Source organism: Osmerus mordax, chromosome 12 (genome assembly GCF_038355195.1).
Source record: "Osmerus mordax isolate fOsmMor3 chromosome 12, fOsmMor3.pri, whole genome shotgun sequence".
In the NCBI taxonomy this organism is placed as follows: domain Eukaryota; kingdom Metazoa; phylum Chordata; class Actinopteri; order Osmeriformes; family Osmeridae; genus Osmerus; species Osmerus mordax.
In genome coordinates, this window is record NC_090061.1 from 2,435,794 (window position 1) to 2,454,337 (window position 18,544).

The 18,544-nt window shown below is 47.1% G+C and overlaps 1 protein-coding gene across 2 annotated transcripts in view; it reads left to right on the forward strand.

The window, feature by feature from the left end:
* Positions 1-978: 978 nt before the first annotated feature.
* prom1a (prominin 1a) overlaps positions 979-18,544 on the forward strand; it is a 44,307-nt gene continuing 26,741 nt past the window's right edge. For both annotated transcript variants that reach the window (XM_067247771.1, XM_067247772.1), the window contains exons 1-2: positions 979-1,343; positions 13,598-13,656. In XM_067247771.1, coding sequence (XP_067103872.1) covers positions 1,118-1,343; positions 13,598-13,656 — 285 coding nt within the window. In that variant the 5' untranslated portion in view covers positions 979-1,117. The remainder of the gene's footprint in view (positions 1,344-13,597; positions 13,657-18,544) is intronic.

The following is an 18,544-nucleotide window of genomic DNA, read 5'->3' on the forward strand; positions in this document are numbered from 1 at the left end:
CTCTTTCTCTCGCTCTCTCTCTCGCTCTCTCTCTCTCGGATGTTTCCTGCTAACCTGAGGTCGCTGGACCTCCTGCCGCAGGTCTAATGAGCCTGAGCGTGCGCTGAAGGAAGGTGCTCTGACTCTGTGATCCAAGCCCGCGTCCAGAGGCCCCCGTCCAGAAGCCCCCATCCAGAAGCCCCCATCCAGAGGCCCTGGCCTCAGGGTGGGAGAGCAACAAGGACCTCATTGTGCCCGGCTGGGTGTGAGCTTAGCCGGGCTCCGCTCCACCAATCAGAGGTCCTGTGTTTGCGGCCTACCCCAGGTATATCGTATCCTTTCTTTCCCCTCAGGGGGGTGAAGGTTGAAAGGACACTGAACACCTGTGATGAAGGGGGCAGCCAGAAAGAGAGGCCATTTTGGCATCTGTTGATGTGGAATTCAGTGGAGTAGGCAGGCCTATTCATTTCAGGGGCTTTTGGGAATTGTCCTTTGTTTTCTCATTCTCTGGGGACGGGGTAGGTCAAAACAGGATCTTGAACGCCCTACTTCATACAATGTAGCCTAAAATGTTTATTAGGAATACTCTACAATTATTAAACTTCATTTTTATTCGTATATTCTTTTAAAGAATCTTTTCCCGTATTAATATCCTTCACTGTAAACAATGTATGCCTATAGTATGTGTAATGGTTCATCCTCCCTCACCCGACAGGAGGAGCGCTTCCCATTGGACCAGACAGTATCCCGGGCCTCACAGCAAGTAGAGCGGCGGCGCGCGTATACGCACACTCTCGCGCTGCCAACTGTTCCCGCGCCTCCTCGCACAGATGCTGCGCGAGCCAAGTCGACACTCGGTGTTATCTTGCAGGAGGAGACCGTGTAGAGGACCGGAGGGAAGAAGCGCCTGTCTTGCGTCCTTCTGAGGAGCCACTGACCGTGGGAATGATGATTATCACGAATTCTTCAGCAGGCAGCAGGACTTAACCTGTAGTCCATCCATTTTGGCACTGCTTTCGTCCCCCGCATTTCCTCTTATTTCCTTGCCTCTGTAGACATAAGAAACTAGCGATTTTTTTCTATATATCTCCCCAGTAATCTGCGTTTCCCGTTTACTTTAAGCCTTGCACTTGACGCGATGTGGAAACCCGGTCTCATTCTCCTCTTTTGCGGACTAACGTCCTGCGAACTCCTGCAAGAAACGGAGCCCCGTAAACATCCAACGTCGGAAAAGTTGGATTTTGGTTATGTCCCCTCGGGAGTTTACGAGACCATGGCCTATTACGAACCGGGAGTAATAGGGATACTGTTCCACATGGTGCACGCGTTCCTTTACGTTGTGCAGCCCAACCCTTTCCCTGAAGGTAAGCAACGAGTCGTTAGTGCAATCTCGGTCTGAACCGGAACGTAGCTGTCCCAAATGTTTTCTTGTTGCTATAACGATTTGAGACATAATTAGGCATGGAGTGCCACTATTACAGAGTACATAAATGTTATTTGTGACATGTTTTAGGTCTTGGAACAGTCGCCATGTTAAAATGCATTTCGTTGCAGATATTTTAAATAAGATTCAGATGGATTTCACAGTCCACTGAATGCAACAACAGCAGTGCATGTCTGCTATATTAGTTGCAAGTTCATAAACCTGTCTAGAAAGAGGTTGCTAGTTTCTTTCGCCTGTGGTTGAACAGTGTCCGAATTTCAAAGAAGCACCCTCGCTGACTATCATGTTGCCACTGGTCGGTCACTTAACAGACAATCGGTGCTCCGGAAAACGTCATCCACCAATGTGGACTGAGAGGGATTACCGATTACTGATTGGAGCTGGTTCGGCATTTAATGCAATTAAGGCTAACCTTCTCCAAACAAAAATACGGTGTGCCTAAAGTAGAAGGAGAACTAGGCCTATTGGTTCAGTCATCATCAATATGTCTGTGTTCATAGTCAATTGAAAAAAAAAACACAGATTACAGTGGCTACTAGGGTCACCTTGCTAATTAGGTAATCCCATAATCCGGAGGGCCATATGGTACCGCGGTTTTATTTTCCAGTTTGTCAAAAGCTTCCTTGTCATACGAAGTTCTCATAATGTTCGGTCAATGGAGTTTTAAGAGTTTGTTTCATCAAACAGTTAGCCTACAATTACATGTCAGATGCCATCTACCAGACTGATGTAGGCTATAGCCAATCCTAAAATTAATCACTGAGCACACTGGAAGTGTTCCTATAAACATTGAATTCAATACCCCAATCACATCAACATGATTTAGCGTGCATGACTAATTTGGTATTTAAACATTCGGGCATGGTTGATCATGATTAGAGTTCGGGTCATGATCAAGGGAAATTCTAATTACATCGGTTCTGTCTTTACATTGTGTTTCCCCACAACATGCTGAGTGACAGCCATATGCCAATTAATTAATGAACCAATAAAACTCAAGCATGGAGATTTAGAATGATAATCCAGCAATCTGTCAGACCCGTTTTGATTGGCGTAGAAAGGCTCGGGAGAAACCTTGTTGGACCGGCACAGTCGTGCAGGGTTGAAACTCAGTGCATCAATGTCGATTGGGTCTCATATTGTCTGTCATACAGGCCAGTTAGTGTGTATGATTAGAGAAGATCATGGGTGATGCCTGTCCACTCATGCTGATTCACACATAACAAGGTTAAAATAGGATACGTATTAGGCTATATTAACGTTTTTATTGGTGTTAGTCTATGTTTTCTTCTTCCGAGAGGCTGGGAAATAGCATTAGTATGTTTGTCAGTTAGATTTTTTTGTAATTTATTTATTTGTCGCCATAGATTGAATTGTGCATTGCAACTTTTCTTTCAAAGGAAAAAGGGGTGACGTCATCAGAACGTAAATGATCTATCCTACAGGCGGCACATTCTCAGTAGCATTAAAAAAATTCTCTGTAGCATTACGAAGCTGTCAGTGTAAGGCTAGGCGGATTATGCTAACCACAGTAATGCGCGTCCTTGTTGAAAAGTCCTCAGTGACAAATTGAAGGTTTTCTCATTTGTGTCTCGATTTTCCACGTCTGTTTGCCTTCCCAGCTTCCTCCGAAACTGTGACAGGTGTAATATTGATTTGGCAGCCCGCCTGGAACCAGCCACAAGGTTAAGGACATAGAACCGTTTCCAGAGAAACAGCAGCAGACATCATAGTGTATTTTGATGTCAAACATTGCCCTACATACTATCTAATGCGCTAACGCTCTATGATGGCGTGTGAACTAAGAGTTTGGAGGCTATGTAGCAGTTTTAGCAGACAGATTTTTCAGTGTGCTAGAGGTCCTTTGAGGGGTCAACTGTTAGGATCCAAGCTAAGTAATGAGGACTTGTTTTTCAGCCTAGTTTGCTAGCAGTCTATCTGCCGTTCATAGACACTGGTCAGACAACAGGCCAGTCTTTAAGTACACTCAGCAAAATACAAACTGACTGCTCACAGAAAAAAAACAAGAAACGAAAACAGCCTGCTCTTTCAACATTGCCTCAAACCGTGCCATTTGCCTTTCGGGATAACTATTTAAAGGCAGATTGGAATCTGGTTTCCGTCCATGTTAGTAAGCAAGAGGTTGCCTTTTGAGTCAGAGGCTTTTCAATCTGCCTTTAACCAAGACTGGATGACCGATATACTGTACAGTACACTTGTCAAATATAACGTCCTTAAATTCAGTCTATTTCACTAGCTAAGTAATGCATTAAAGGCCTTTTACAAGCCATTACAGATTGTAGATGTCATCCAACCACAATTTTGTACAATAGCGTCCATTAGCCTACTCGGTTTTTACAAGCTCACTGTGAACTATGCATTACAGGCCTGTAAAGGCTGCTAGAGACGACTGAGCTGTTCTGCAGTGCTGAAGACGTCTTCCTGCCATGGTTGTACCAAGGGAGTCAGATGGCTGAGCGGTTAGGGAGTTGGGCTATTAATCAGAAGGTTGTTGGTTCGATTCCCGGCCGTGCAGAAAAAATGACGTGTCCATGGGCAAGGCACTTCACCCTACTTGCCTCGGGGAGAATGTCCCTGTACTTACTGTAAATCGCTCTGGATAATAGCGTCTGCTAAATGACTAAATGTAAGGCCTGTCTGGAAGACTGCCGGTCGCCACCACATGTTTTGGCGTAACGGAACTACAGAGCATCCAACAAAACTGGATGGAAGTGGGTGTGAGACTGGCTATAGCTCGGTGGTAAAGAGAAGAGGTCACAGGTTCAAATCCGCCTCCCTGTGCTGTATGTCGCTTTGGATGAAAGCACTAAATTAATTTGGACAGTCTGCTAAATGAATACATTCGTTTACTTTTACATTTAAACCTGCTTTCATGCCCAGGCTCAAAGCAGCACAATATCTGGAAGATTTTCATATGTGGCACAGTTTCTCTGGTCCTTACTGTCACACACTGTCACGTCAGGGTGGTGACTGTGAAGCCCGTAGCGTAATAATACCCCAGGTCATCCATGAGCATAGAATTACCCTCACTCCCCACCCCCATACCTCTCCACACAAACACGTACACACAGACACACCACATAGACACACATAACACACACCACACAAACATACACAGACAACACACATAAACGCACACACACACATAACCCAATACCATATGAACGCCTGGAGCAAAGTGTCACTCTGTCACAAAGCTAAGTAGGCCTCGACATTCTCCCTTTCAGGGTGGTGCTGTTTTCGTACATATGTACATATTCCATAATGTGTGCTGGGCCTGTTGTGTGATACATGTGGCTCGCGTCACCTCTCAGATTCAACTGAAAATACCGTGAAGGTACCTAACAGACTGCTGTGAAGCTGATCTGCATCGTTATGTAAAACTGAGCAGGAATAGATTGTTTTCTGTAATTGTTCCTGGCCTGTAATTATGTGCTCGGCCCCTGTCAGTTCCACACCATTGATCTCGTAATGAAATGCAGGAAGAAAAGATTTATGTGGTTGTTTTAAGCCACTTTGAACCTTTTTCTTTTAAAAGTGAATGCTGTTGGGTGTGTGAGGCATGACGACATTCATTCATACTCGACGACTGGACAGCTGGTTCCAGTTTGCCACCTGATATCTCTAAGAGACGATGTACGCATCAACAAGCCCTTTAGAGACCATCAGAGACTTACAGGTCTACTGCAGTGCTGAAGATGTCTGTCTAGAAGACTGCTGGTCACCACAAGATATTTTGGCAAAACCAACAACAAGACAATGTCCAAGAGCATCCAACAACATTCGGCTTGTCTGGCACATTTTGCAGTGGCTCAATGGCAAGGCTTAGTCTAAATGGTGACTCATAACATGTATTATTCTTTTATTGAGCTCTTAGATCGTAAAATTTGGGATGAACACTATGTTCTTTGTGCGCACCACAGATAAAGCCAGGTCGCTTATGAGTTTCGTTAGTGAAAGTCAAATAAAATGTCTCACAAACACATTCAGTTCTAACGAGGCCTCACAACCTCTCTAAGCAGCTTTAAGGCAGAGTACGTCTCCACTGGGCTGTATCGTTAACAACATCCCAGTCATTTCTTGCACAACTTAAGCCAGCGCAAGAGAATTCAAGATTAACACTCTCAGACAGGCTGATGCACAGCCTTTTTTCAAACCCCCAGCGAGGGGGGGTTTGCTTCTGCGTAGCGCTCCACATCAGTGCGGTATTACAGGAGACGAGACGGAACCCCTGCCGGTGTATCGTTCCCCAGAGGGGAAGATCGCCCCTGATGAAAGAAGTGCTTATCTTTGGAGAAGCTACATTCTTTCGCACCGGTCTGGAAGGGATTTCACCAAAGAGCCAAGACAAAGAGCTCAACTCAGGCAGCGCTGAGAGACTCTTAATTGCCCCCTGGAATATGTGTTGCGTAACACTCTACCCTCCCTTCCCCTTCCTCTCCCTCCCCAACGATCTGAATGACCACTCACTCAGTCTCCTGATCCCATGCGTTGAAGCATGCTCTTTAAAGGAGGGCACACACATTGATTAAATGACACAGAAAAGGTATTTCCTGAAACCCTGATCCAAGAGGCAAGTGCTGGATCTCATCAAGCCTGCCTTTTACTAAAGCACTGGAGTACTAGCAGAGCGCGGACGTTACACACGATAAGGGAAGTGGCATTAAGATAGCCGGCTCTTTCAGAAGGCTGAAGGTAATGCTATAAGGCCAGCTTTGACACCGGGTCTTTTCTACCAGAGCTGAAAGAGAGAGGGGATACATAGTATTAAACCTGCAGGGAGATAACATGGAGAACACCCATGAGGAACGAACACCACAGCTTCCAAAAATATATAAAACAAGGTTCACAACTGTAGGTTTGCAGACTAACGTGAACGAGAGCGGAACATGGATAGAGAGAGAGAGAAAAAAGATAGTATAGAGAGAGAGAGATACATAGATACACAGATATAGATACATAGAGTAGAGAGAGAGAGATCTGCCTCACCACAGAGATCTGAGATGTCTCTTGTGGTGGTTATATGTGGGTCAGGGCTGGGAAGCCGGGTGCCCAGGCTAGCTCCTGGTGAACGGATGGCAAGTCATGCATCTCCCCCATCCTTCAGCTCCACTGGCTGGGCACCCCCGTGCCCCCTGGGGGCTGGCACGGGGGGCCGGCACAGGGGGCCGGGGTGAGCTGTGTCTGCAGCTGTGCCCCAGCGAGGAGCCCCCTGCAGAGCTTCCCCGTGTTCCCCCCAGCCCCGGGACGTCTCCAGGCCCCTCGGAGCGGTCGCTGGGCGCTCGGGGGTGACGCCCAGGCTGTGGTGGCCTCAGTACAGGAGAGGGAGGGGGAGCAGGGCAGGGCCTGGTCGGTTGTCCGGTGTCCGGTTGTAAAAAAGAAAAAAACACACTGATGATTTCCAGTGGGAAATTGGAAATGTGTCCAAAACAATTTTGTTTTGTTACCCAGGTGAGCTCTCCGGGTAAGAGGGTGTACCATTAAGGCTAATGTGCGGCAGGGGCCTAGGTTCGAATCCGTCTCGGGCCACTTCCTGTATTCTTTCTTCCTGCCTCCGCCTTTAATGTCCCCCTGCCTCCCTGCCTCTGGGAGGCTGTGTGCAGACGGCCCAGCCTGTCTCAGGGACAGTCAGATTTAGCTCACGCCGAGGATCGGTCAGGCCTTCCGAGAGCTCGTGTGTCCGTCATCGCGGCTGCGCCCGCTCGGTGTTAGCCTCTCTAAGCTTGATCGGGGATTGTGTCTGGTGTGTCTCAGTACACGTCTGTGCTCTGTAGACAGAAGTAGCTTCATGATACTTAGCTTGGCTTGGGAGTACGACACTGCAGACATAGCTAAGAAGGGGAATAATTAGATCACTTTCCTTCAAACGTTTTAACCCGTCACCAGCAGGGGTTAGGTTAACCACAGGTCAAGTTTATACTATTTGGACAAATGAATGATAAGTTAATAAAAAGTCTCCTCAAAGAGCATCAATACCTTCTTAACCCTTGTGTTATCTTCGGGTCATTCTGACCCATCAGTCATTGCGACCCACTGTCGTATTGCGACAAATTTACCTCCTACAAAAACAAAGTGAAGCATTTTCTTTTAACTGTCGGGCTGTCTCAGACCCCCCACATTGCAATGGATAAAAGAAAATTATTTTTATTTCTTTTTGTATTGGGTAAAATTGGGTAAACACAACGGTGGTTCGTTATGAACCTTTGGGTCATGTGACCCAAAGGCAGCACAAGGGTTAAGCGTCTTTTGAACCTGACCTGGTCTATGTGGGGAGTCTATGTGGTTTAGGCTGTAGGCCCATAAATGTGTGTGGGCTTGTGTGTGTGTGTCAGTGTGACTGTGTGGTATAGTAGGGAACTGGACTGTGTGTGTTGGGGCTGTGCAGAGAGAGTGTGTTCACGGTGACTAAACCTCAAGCTGCCTTCTCTGTTGGTGATGGTCTCAGCTGTCTCACTAAGATCTCAGTTTGCCTCCAGTGCACACACACGTACACACCGCCTAGTCACATGACCACACACACACTCTCTCACCACCCCAGTATTTTTATCTGTTTAATAAAAACGTAACAAAACATATCCTCAAAGCGATTTTCTTCTTTCCCTATCAGTCCACATGGTAACCTGTCTAATGGAGTCGGCTGGGTTATATTTTTTCGCTGTGGGTTATCATGGTCGTCTTTCCCAAAATACTTAATACCTTTTTTATTAAGACGCTACTCTGGAAGCTCTTGAAAGAAGATAGCAATCCTCTCGCCTCCATCTTCCAGGCACTAAGACCAGTTTTGGCTGTGATCGTCACGAGGGATTCCTGTCTCCCTAGCAACCTGTGGTTAAAGGATGAGTGTTAACTTTCTCCTGTCTTTCTCAGGTCACACAGAGCAGAACATAATCTTTTTCTTTTCTTATACTCTGACCCACGGCTCGATATCTTCCCTGTGTCCTTGAATATCACATCAGCGTGTGACTGATTCGACAGTCTGTGTTTGTATAGCATAGTGGCGGTGTCTCGTTGATCCAGAATAGGTTTCTAGTTCATCGAACATTACAAAAAATGATCAAAAGCATAGAACTTGCGCCCACGCCAGCACCGGTCAAAGCATTGGACCAGTTTTGCGACTCCTGTCTGCCATGTTAGCAGATAATTGGAGCCGCTTGCCAGGTATAGTGTTTACTGCAGTTTGGGCTCTGCTAGCTCGCTGATAGCTTTGTCATGAAGAACGCAGCCGCTTGGCGTGCCCGTCTGTCCCGCCGCTGTCTGCTTTCTGCTGCGAGCGCAGAGGGACTGAGCGAGCGTGTCGTGAAAATGTACCTCGCAGATACGCAGTTTTTACAATCCTGTTATCCACGGGTGTCCTCCCAGACTGCAGAGGAGGGTTTAGCAGGGGTGAAATTAGTTTTATCGGTGCTGCTGGGAGTTTTATTTATTTATTTTTGGTAACTTAAACGTTTCCCCCACTCCCCTCTTCATTCAGTCTCAAGTCCCTATCTGTCACAGATGCTCCATATGTAAATACTTCTCCCAAAATGTTGCAGGATGCGTGGCCAGGCCTTGACATGCCAGATTCTCTCTCGCTCTTCCTCTCTCTCGCTCTCTCTATATATAAATTTAACTCCCCCTCTTTTGAGAGCATTTCTGTTTTCCTCCTCCTCTCCTCAAACAAATACACTCAGACACTCTTTCTGCTACCGTGTAATTTGGTTCGTTCTTGTCCTCAAACATTCATCCCTCGTTACAGTGTTGTCTCCTCTCACCCCCCCCCCCTCTCTGGGGTCCAGCAAACCATTCCTAAGTACCGTTGTACTCAGCCTGGTACTGTAGTCTACTAACTTACACATCTCATCACTGCATGTCTCACTTCCTCCGCCCATGCTGGTGACCCGTGGCAGACATTTTGTGCCTTGCGCTACAGTTTCATTAGCGTGGCGAGCATTAATGCTATTAAGAATGTATATCCAAAGATTCTGTCTGCGAGGCTTAATCCTCCAAGACAATGTGCAGCTCTGCTGAGTGTTGCTAACTTGTATTATTTCTATCTCCCTGTGCGTAGGATCGAACATTCAGTCAAATCAATTAAACCACAGTGCTAATCGCTGTGTTTTACATGGGCACCCAGAGGGTTGCTGACAGGATTAACACTGCACTGTGGGTGGCAGGAGAGATCCTATCAGAACGCAGCGACATGAAAGTCGCTCTCTCCTGGCTCGCGCCCTCCAGCATCTGACGCCGTTTTGTCGTTTGTGGCGATCCGTAGTTTGGTGCATTCGATTTGAGGATCGCGATTTGGAGTGACGTACAGCTCGTTAGTTGTCAGATAACCCTTGGTCTAAGTCAATGAGCATGCCCCTAACTAGCAGACTGATAAGGAGGAACAACAATGTGAAACGGCTTTCGGAAGTGAAATGTTGTCGAATGTCTTCGTTGGAGGCGTTGCCGGTGGCAACACTCAGACACTGTAACGATCCAAAGAGCCATACATCTCTCGGAAAGATCCAGCTTCTTGAAACTTCTTCAGAGAGAAACCCTGCAGAAATGAGACATCTTCAGTCTGTATTGGATTCTTGGCGGTGTATTTGAAGGGGGGTTACCTCAGGGAAATCTCCCAGTGAAATATTTATCATGCCAGGTTCTCTTTGTCTTTCCTCTCTCTCCCTCCCTCTTTCTCTCTCTCTCTTTCACTTAATCTCCACTCAAAAGCAGAGAGAAGAAGTCTTATCACCATGGCAGTTAAAAGCATCAGTCTCTGGGTCTTACAGGGGGGTGGGGGCTAGCTGGCTTACAGAGGTAGAGGGGGGGGCTAACAGAGATGGCGTTACGGAGACAGAGAGACATGTCGTGGGTTGGAAACCTAATCAGTGTGAATGCAGGAGTTTTCAGCGATGGATGGGGTATTAGACTCCTCTTGTCACTCAGCCCAGGCTTGGGTCCTGTCCACTGTCCTTTCTCTCCACTCGCTCTCTCTTTCTGTCCCGCTTCCTTTCACCCTTTTACCATTCACTCTCTCTCTCCCTCTCTCTCTCCCTCTCTCTCTCCCTCTCTCTCCCCCTCTCTCTCTCTCTCTCCCTCTCTCTCTCTCTCTCCCCCTCTCTTTCTCTCTTTCTCTCCCCTCTCATACAGTCGCTTTCACTGTCTCTCTCCATCTCACTGTCATTTTCACTCTCTTTCTCTGTCGCTTGCACTTTCTCTCTCCCTCTCCCTCTCTCGCTGTGCTTCCTGACAGTGCCTCATTATCACTAGCCTCCCCCTGGCACACATATTCACACACTCACTCATTCACACACACACATTCCTCATCTCATTGTTTGACGGTAAGGGAAAAGACTAGCTTTACTGGAATGTCTTCACCTCCTCTCCTGAACCACCTTGTACCAGCAGATTTTAGCCTCAATAACCACACACCACTTACTGTAAGAGTATGTTGAAGATGCAGGGTTGCATTTACATTTAGTCATTTAGCAGACGCTCTTATCCAGAGCGACTTACAGTAAGTACAGGGACATTCCTCCAAGGCAAGTAGGGTGAAGTGCCTTGCCCAAGGACACAACGTAATTTGGCACGGCTGGGAATCGAACTGGCAACCTTAAGATTACTAGCCCGACTCCCTCACCGCTCAGCCATCTGACACCCAGGGTTGTAGTTTGAAAGAGATACACATACTGTAGAGCTTGGTTAAGACTAAGGGAGTGTGAGGAAGGGAACGACATCGTTGTGGAAAGACAAGACCAGTTGTTGACACTCAGTTGAGGCAGCGCAGATTCACCAATCTGTGCCGTGAGACTTCAGTCCCTTTTTTTGAGAGATGCTGCATCATCCTTCATGGTCTGAAATCCACACCTCACAGAACCCTTCCTCTCATCAACAGGTGGCTCCCACCCTAACCCTATTGGTTATGAATGTTGTAATAGGAGGTCACACGGATCATAGACGCTCTCCAGAACTAGAACAATGGAAGAGGACAGCTACTAGTATGTCCTAGATATCTCATCACTCTGGGTTTCATTAATGATGAAACAGGAGCTTGCTTGCAGTCCGGAAGGTTCCGTGAAGACCCCAGTTCTTGCTTCCTGCGTGCTGCAGTGATAGACACCCTTCTTTTGTTTACCGTTGCGCCGATGGGAATGTTTACATCCGCCAGGGGTAAGGGAATTCAGGCTCGCTGTTCAAACCAGGTCAGCTAGGTTTTCCAGAACCACAGCTCAAAGAGAGGTTGACGGGTAATAAGAAAAGCACAAAGTCAACAGTAGCCTGACCCCTGCCTGTCTCTTCTCTGTCAAGTCTCAAGTATCACTGTTACTACCGACCCCAAAACACAGCACAGCTGTTACCTCGACAGCAAGCCTCCTATTTTTAAGTCGCAGTGGATAAAAGCGTCTGCTGGTTGAATTAAATGTAAATGTGATGAGCGGTGCTGAAAGCCGTTTCGAAGGTTGCCAGGCTTGGTGATATTATGGGTAGATACTGACCGGACGATTACACGCCGTCCTTTCCGTGTGGGTAAAGTTAGACTGCCGAACAGATTCTTAGGAAACTGTCAGCGGAGAAAGATGGCCACAGTGCCCCATCGTACGGTTACTGAGGGAAAGGTCAGTGTGTGTTGGGACAGTGAAGTTAGCTTGGGCTAATCCCGTTAGCTGGCTAGCAGCAGGGGTATAGGCCCTGCTCTGTAGCGATCGTATCGACCCGGAGACAGGCCCTATACCCCTGCTGCTAGCCAGCTAACGGGATTAGCCCGAGCTAACTTCACTCTCCCAACACACACTGACCACAGTCATCATCGTCATGACGAGGGCAGGGGCGAGATACAACGCAGAACGTTTTCCGTCCAACCGCAGCTAGCTAGACTGGCTCCCAGATCAGGATTCAGACCCAGCTAACGAAGATAGCTGGCTAGCTAGCTTATTGGACCATCTTCTGGTGAATATTAACCCTGTATCATGTTTTATTTATTGTCACAGGTTGTCTGAGTTGGTTGTAGTAGTTTTCAGTATCGGCCAAAAAATATATTGATACGTTTAATAGTTTATTAAAAAGTTTTTGGTTGAACTGCCTACTCAGAGAGTATAGCAACTTTATATTGTTTTCTTCTCTAAGAATTATTCGGTTGGGTGAGCCTAACTATGCTCTTTTTTCAAAGTAATTCAATGTCAAGACAAAGGTATTCCAGGAGACACATGATGATGGTGCTCATCTTCTATGAGGAATAATTGGGTACAGGAGAGGCCTTAAGGGACGATCTCTTCACAAACTTCATCTTTTGAATAATAGATGTTTTGTCTCAGCCCCCCCAAAAAAAGTTCCTGTCAATGATTATCTTCTCAGTGCTGTACGTCTATTTGACCACATTTCAGCCATTCTTTCCTGTGGAAGTCCTGCATTGTAACGAGATAACAGACACTTGTCTGCCTCTGTCTCTCTCTACCCCTGTCTCTATCTGCCTATAATTTACCTCTCTACCTCATCTGCCTTTCCATGCTTCTCAGCGTCTCTCTCTACCTCTGCCTCTGTTTCCTTTTCTGCTTCTGTATGTCCCTCTTCTGCCTCATTTACCTCTGCCTCTCTTCTGCCTCTTTCTACCTTTCATCTGCCTCTCTGCCTGTCTGTCTGTCTGCCTCTCATCCTGGCGTCTGTCTGCCTGTCAGCAGTGTTGCCCCATCTGTCATCATCCAGAGCTGAGATATGAACGCCTCTGCTGCAGGAGGAACGCTGCACGTCACACTGTCTACCTCTCGCTTCCATATGACACACACACACATATACCAACACACACACACATATACCAACACACACACACCTACACATACTCACTCAAGATGGAAGATGACGCTGTATTCCCTTCCATGTACCATGTCACATAAATAACGTTACAGTCATAGCTGTGTTTGAACTGCTTCTACACCGAGTAGCTTTTCACGCCCTCTCCCGAGGAAATAGTTTATTGTAAGTTACAAAATAGATGTTTTACGTTGGTCTATACGGCATCAGAGCGTGGAATCTGCGGTGCTGTAATGTTTGTCACCAACCCACGATTTATTTTAGAGTCGAGCGGTTGTTCACAGTTGGAGTTGTGAACATCTGTGTGGTGCTGTGCTGTCTGGGTAGACTGAGGTGTTAGGAGATGTGTCTCACTCTGGGGTTGCTTCCTGTCTGTCGTTTCAGATCTCGTCGTCAAATTCGCCAAGGAAAGGTTTGGAGGCATCCAGTCCGAGTATCAGAAGGTAACAGTCTGTGTGTGTGTGTGTGTGATAGAGAGAGATAGTGTGTGTGTGTGTGTGATAGAGAGAGATAGTGTGTGTGTGTGTGTGATAGAGAGAGAAAGTGTGTGTGTGTGATAGAGAGAGATAGTGTGTGTGTGTGTGTGATAGAGAGAGAAAGTGTGTGTGTGTGTGTGATAGAGAGAGATAGTGTGTGTGTGTGTGTGATAGAGAGAGAAAGTGTGTGTGTGTGTGTGATAGAGAGAGATAGTGTGTGTGTGTGTGTGATAGAGAGAGAAAGTGTGTGTGTGTGTGTGATAGAGAGAGAAAGTGTGTGTGTGTGTGTGATAGAGAGAGAAAGTGTGTGTGTGTGTGTGATAGAGAGAGATAGTGTGTGTGTGTGTGTGTGATAGAGAGAGATAGTGTGTGTGTGTGTGTGATAGAGAGAGATAGTGTGTGTGTGTGTGTGTGTGTGATAGAGAGAGATAGTGTGTGTGTGTGTGTGATAGAGAGAGATAGTGTGTGTGTGTGTGTGATAGAGAGAGATAGTGTGTGTGTGTGTGTGATAGAGAGAGATAGTGTGTGTGTGTGTGTGATAGAGAGAGATAGTGTGTGTGAATGCCTGATAATGTGAATTTATGCATTTTTACTCTCACTTTGTCACTGTATGCTATTCCTTTTACTGTATTTATGACATCGAAATGACGCATATTATCGAAGGTCTGGATTTGTCTGAAACGCATCTTTTTCTGAAGCAACCTGTTAATTGCTAGTGGAAGCCTATGCCAGCAATCTTTTGTTTTAGCTCTGTAAAAAATGATAATTGCTGCTGGCGCTGTGTTCGAAAACAGAGAGTGAAATCATTTGTGTTTTTTTCTCATAAACAACTTTAATTAACAAGACATTTGCTTTGAAGATCTGTAGACCTTTCACCAAAGAAACAAAATAAACTGTTTGGAAAGTTTTGCAGGCAGCACAAAAATCTTTTCTGCAACATCAGACACATATGTTCTAAATCTGCAGGTGGATGGTTGTTTTAAATATAAAATCACCATCTAAGTGTTCTTAACACTGTGGAGACAGAATGCATGACAGTCTGTTCTTTTTTATTTAATTTTGTTTTCTGTTTCATCCACAAGTGTTTGGTTGACGGCTTTGCTCGTTCTTGACTCTGCGTTGCCTCTGTCTTCTGCATGTTCTCTTCATCCGATCTGGCCCGTTCAGCCAGAAAACATAGTGCTGACACTCCAGGTAAAGTCTGCACGTCATGTGTCAGTACAACCAGCCTAACCCCCATCCTGCTGTATCATCCAGTCCCTCCTCCCTGCCCCCTCCCTGCCCCCTCCCTGCCTCCTCCCTGCCCCCTCCCTGCCTCCTCCCTGCCCTCCTCCCTGCCCTCCTCCCTGCCCCCTCCCTGCCCCCTCCCTGCCCTCCTCCCTGCCCTCCTCCCTACCCCCTCCCTGCCCCCGCCCTGCCCCCTCCCTGCCCCCGCCCTGCCCTCCTCCCTGCCTCCTCCCTGCCTCCTCCCTGCCCTCCTCCCTGCCCTCCTCCCTGCCCCCTCCCTGCCCTCCTCCCTGCCCTCCTCCCATCCCTGTAGCTCATCGGGTCCCTGCGTCTAAATAGCATCCCTGGTGTGTCCTAGAAATAACTTCATTAAGTCGTTAGACGTTTCAAAATAACATCATATTTGTTCAGCTCTGTCACAGAGTTCTTCACAGATGCCCACAGATCAGAACCTGTAACCAACCTAAACCCACAAACACCTTCAGCCAGCTTGACCCACACACACTCCCTGGATCCTGCTATCGCTGATGTGACCAAAACTACCAAGACACTTCGACGAGCAGAACTGTCACACCTAATATACACTCTCATATATCACCTTCCCAGAGCACATCGGACCGACATGATTCAAAAACTGATACGGGTATCATTGTACACGTCGTAGGGAGTCAGTTGGCTGAGCGGTGAGGGAGTCGGGCTAGTAATCCGAAGGTTGCCAGTTCGATTCCCGGTCATGCAAACTGACGTTGTGTCCTTGGGCAAGGCACTTCACCCTACTTGCTTCGGGGAGAATGTCCCTGTACTTACTGTAAGTCGCTCTGGATAAGAGCGTCTGCTAAATGACTAAATGTAAATGTAAATGTCATGGTGGCTTCCCTCCACCGCGGCAAGGACGTCAATCGGAGGGCACTTCGGAGCATGAGGGGATTATTGACAGGGTATGAGGATTTGACAGGCTTGACAGGCTTGGCAGCTTAGCGTCATCATCACAATCTGTGACCTATCTGTCCCTGAGCCCAAGATGGGAGTCAGGTGGCTGAGCGGTGAGGGAAGCGGGCTAGTAATCCGAAGGTTGCCAGTTCGATTCCCGGTCATGCCAACTGATGTTGTGTCCTTGGGCAAGGCACTTCACCCTACTTGCCTCGGGGGGAATGTCCCTGTACTTACTGTAAGTCGCTCTGGATAAGAGCGTCTGCTAAATGACTAAATGTAAATGTAAGAGGTGCCCTGAAGGAGGAGTGTTTGTCCTGCTTCGGCAGAGCCAGCTGGGCTTTAGGCCAGCAGCCAGGAGGGTCGCTGGGCCACTGGGAATGTTGACCTTTGACCTTGAGAACGAGGCAGACAACGTTGTGATGAAGTACAGGTCACAGTGGGGAGAACCAGAAAGACACACGGCCACACATAGTTGAGTGGATCTTCCCCAGGTCTTCTGAGAATATTTCCTGTCAAGAGTTTTAGAGCTAAAGCCTCGCAACATGGTGGCATAATACAACTAATAGTGTTTCAGAAATAAGTGAATTTTGTTTTGTAAAAAGAAAATTAAATGATTTTCTTTATTTATTTTTTAATCTATCATCATAGAAAATGCATACCAGCCACCAATGACTGACTCTAATCAGACACAGGTTCTGTTTATTATGTGAACATCTAATTCAGGTATCCTCCTGCTCTGGTAATGCAGTGTCAAGAGGCCTAGGGGCTGTAGGTGAAACTGGATTGCTATTTATCCCTCCCTCTGTCACGGTGAGAGGTGGGGGAGGACCCAAACGCAGGAGAAATGCGAGGCATTGTAGAAACAAATGGTTTATTGTCAAAAACGGGAAACAGATAGGGTACTCACAGGGACAGGGGTAGTAATGACAAGACAAAAACTGGACACAAAACAGAAACCTAAATACACAGAACCAAACGACACACAGGTGGACACAATGACGCTAACGAGAACGAGACACAGGTGAAGACAATGACAGGGAAACACTAGGACAGGGCAAAAACAAAAACAACAGGGGGGCACGGCTGTGGCCATGACACCCTCTCTCTCTCCCTCCTCTCTCTACCTACTGGACAAACCCTAGGAGTCTTACTCAGCCAAACAGTGGCTTTGGAAGTTGAATAACCAAGCAGAGCTGACAGATTAAAAAAAAAGTTTTCGCAAAGATTTCAAATGAGTGAGGAAGGAAGAAGGAGGGAGGGTAGGAAGAAAAGAAGAAACAGAGAGAGAGACAAATAGAGAGAGAGTGTGAGAGAGTGAGAGAGAGAGTGTGAGAGAGAGAGAGTGTGTGTGAGAGAGAGAGAGAGAGAGAGAGAGAGAGAGAGAGAGAGAGAGAGAGAGAGAGAGAGAGAGAGAGAGAGAGAGAAGAGAGAGAGAGAGAGAGAGAGAGAGAGAGAGAGAGAGAGAGAGAGAGAGAGAGAGAAGCCACCTTTAGGAGCAGTGGTGTTAAACGCCAGAGCCCCGGGTCTCTGTACCAGACAAGGGTCTCTGACTTCTTACAGAGATTAGGATTAGTGTGTCAGTGAGGGAGGCAGAGAGAGGGGGCCCTCTATTCTCCAGCTGTGATAGCGCCTCACTTTGATCCCTTCACATCCACAAGACATCCAACATCTTTGTGACTTGTTACATACGGTGGAGGAATTACTCATTCACTTGTTCCACAATTTCAAAGCTCTCGGTTGGGTTGGATGGGAGGAGATCAGTTTGACAGCTGCGGCACATGACAGAAATGGGAGCTGTTGTTGATAAACTGCCATCGGTGGCCATTTTGCTTTCATGTTGCAGTTTTGGAACTGGGGAGTTTAACTTGTGTTGCATCAGCTTCAATGTTAACTAAATGTTAACTAAATAAATACATAAATATGCATTCATAAAAGATCAATTTTATTCTATGAATCCAAAAAGAAAACACTTAGTTGTACAAAGGTTACCCAAATCCATGCATTCACATCAATACAATACATCCAGAAAAAAATCATTAGAGTTGAGTTACTTACTCAGATCACTAGTCTCTGTTTACTGTCCCTGCCATCCCCTCCTCCCCCTACCTCTCCCCCTAGCTAGCTAGCTGTACCCTTGATCATAACCTGTTTTGTGTTTTAGCTTTAGAAGCTCTATCCCTACTCTCCGTTCTCTAATGAGCTGTTTGATCACATCGCTCAGTGCTTCACTTTGGCTCTTGTAACAATGCAGAGCAGAGAGCTGCTTCTCATGTTGCTGCTGCGGAGGGTCAGTGTCCGGGCGTCTCACGGATCACTGAATCTGACGTGTCACTTTCATATCAATCCTCTCCACAGTTAAGGTTAACGTACATCTTCTGTTCTGTCTTTCTTCATCTCCTGTCTCTCCTCCTCCTCCCCCTCCTCTCCTCCCTTTCCCCCTCCTCCCCCCTCCTCTCCTCCCTTTCCTCCTCCTCCCCCTCCTCTCCTCCCTTTCCTCCTCCTCCCCCCTCCTCTCCTCCCTTTCCTCCTCCTCCCCCTCCTCCCCCCTACTCTCCTCCCTTTCCTCCTCCTCCCCCCTCCTCTCCTCCCTTTCCTCCTCCTCCCCCTCCTCTCCTCCCTTTCCTCCTCCTCCCCCCTCCTCTCCTCCCTTTCCTCCTCCTCCTCCCCCCTCCCCTTCCCTCCTCCCCCCTCCTCT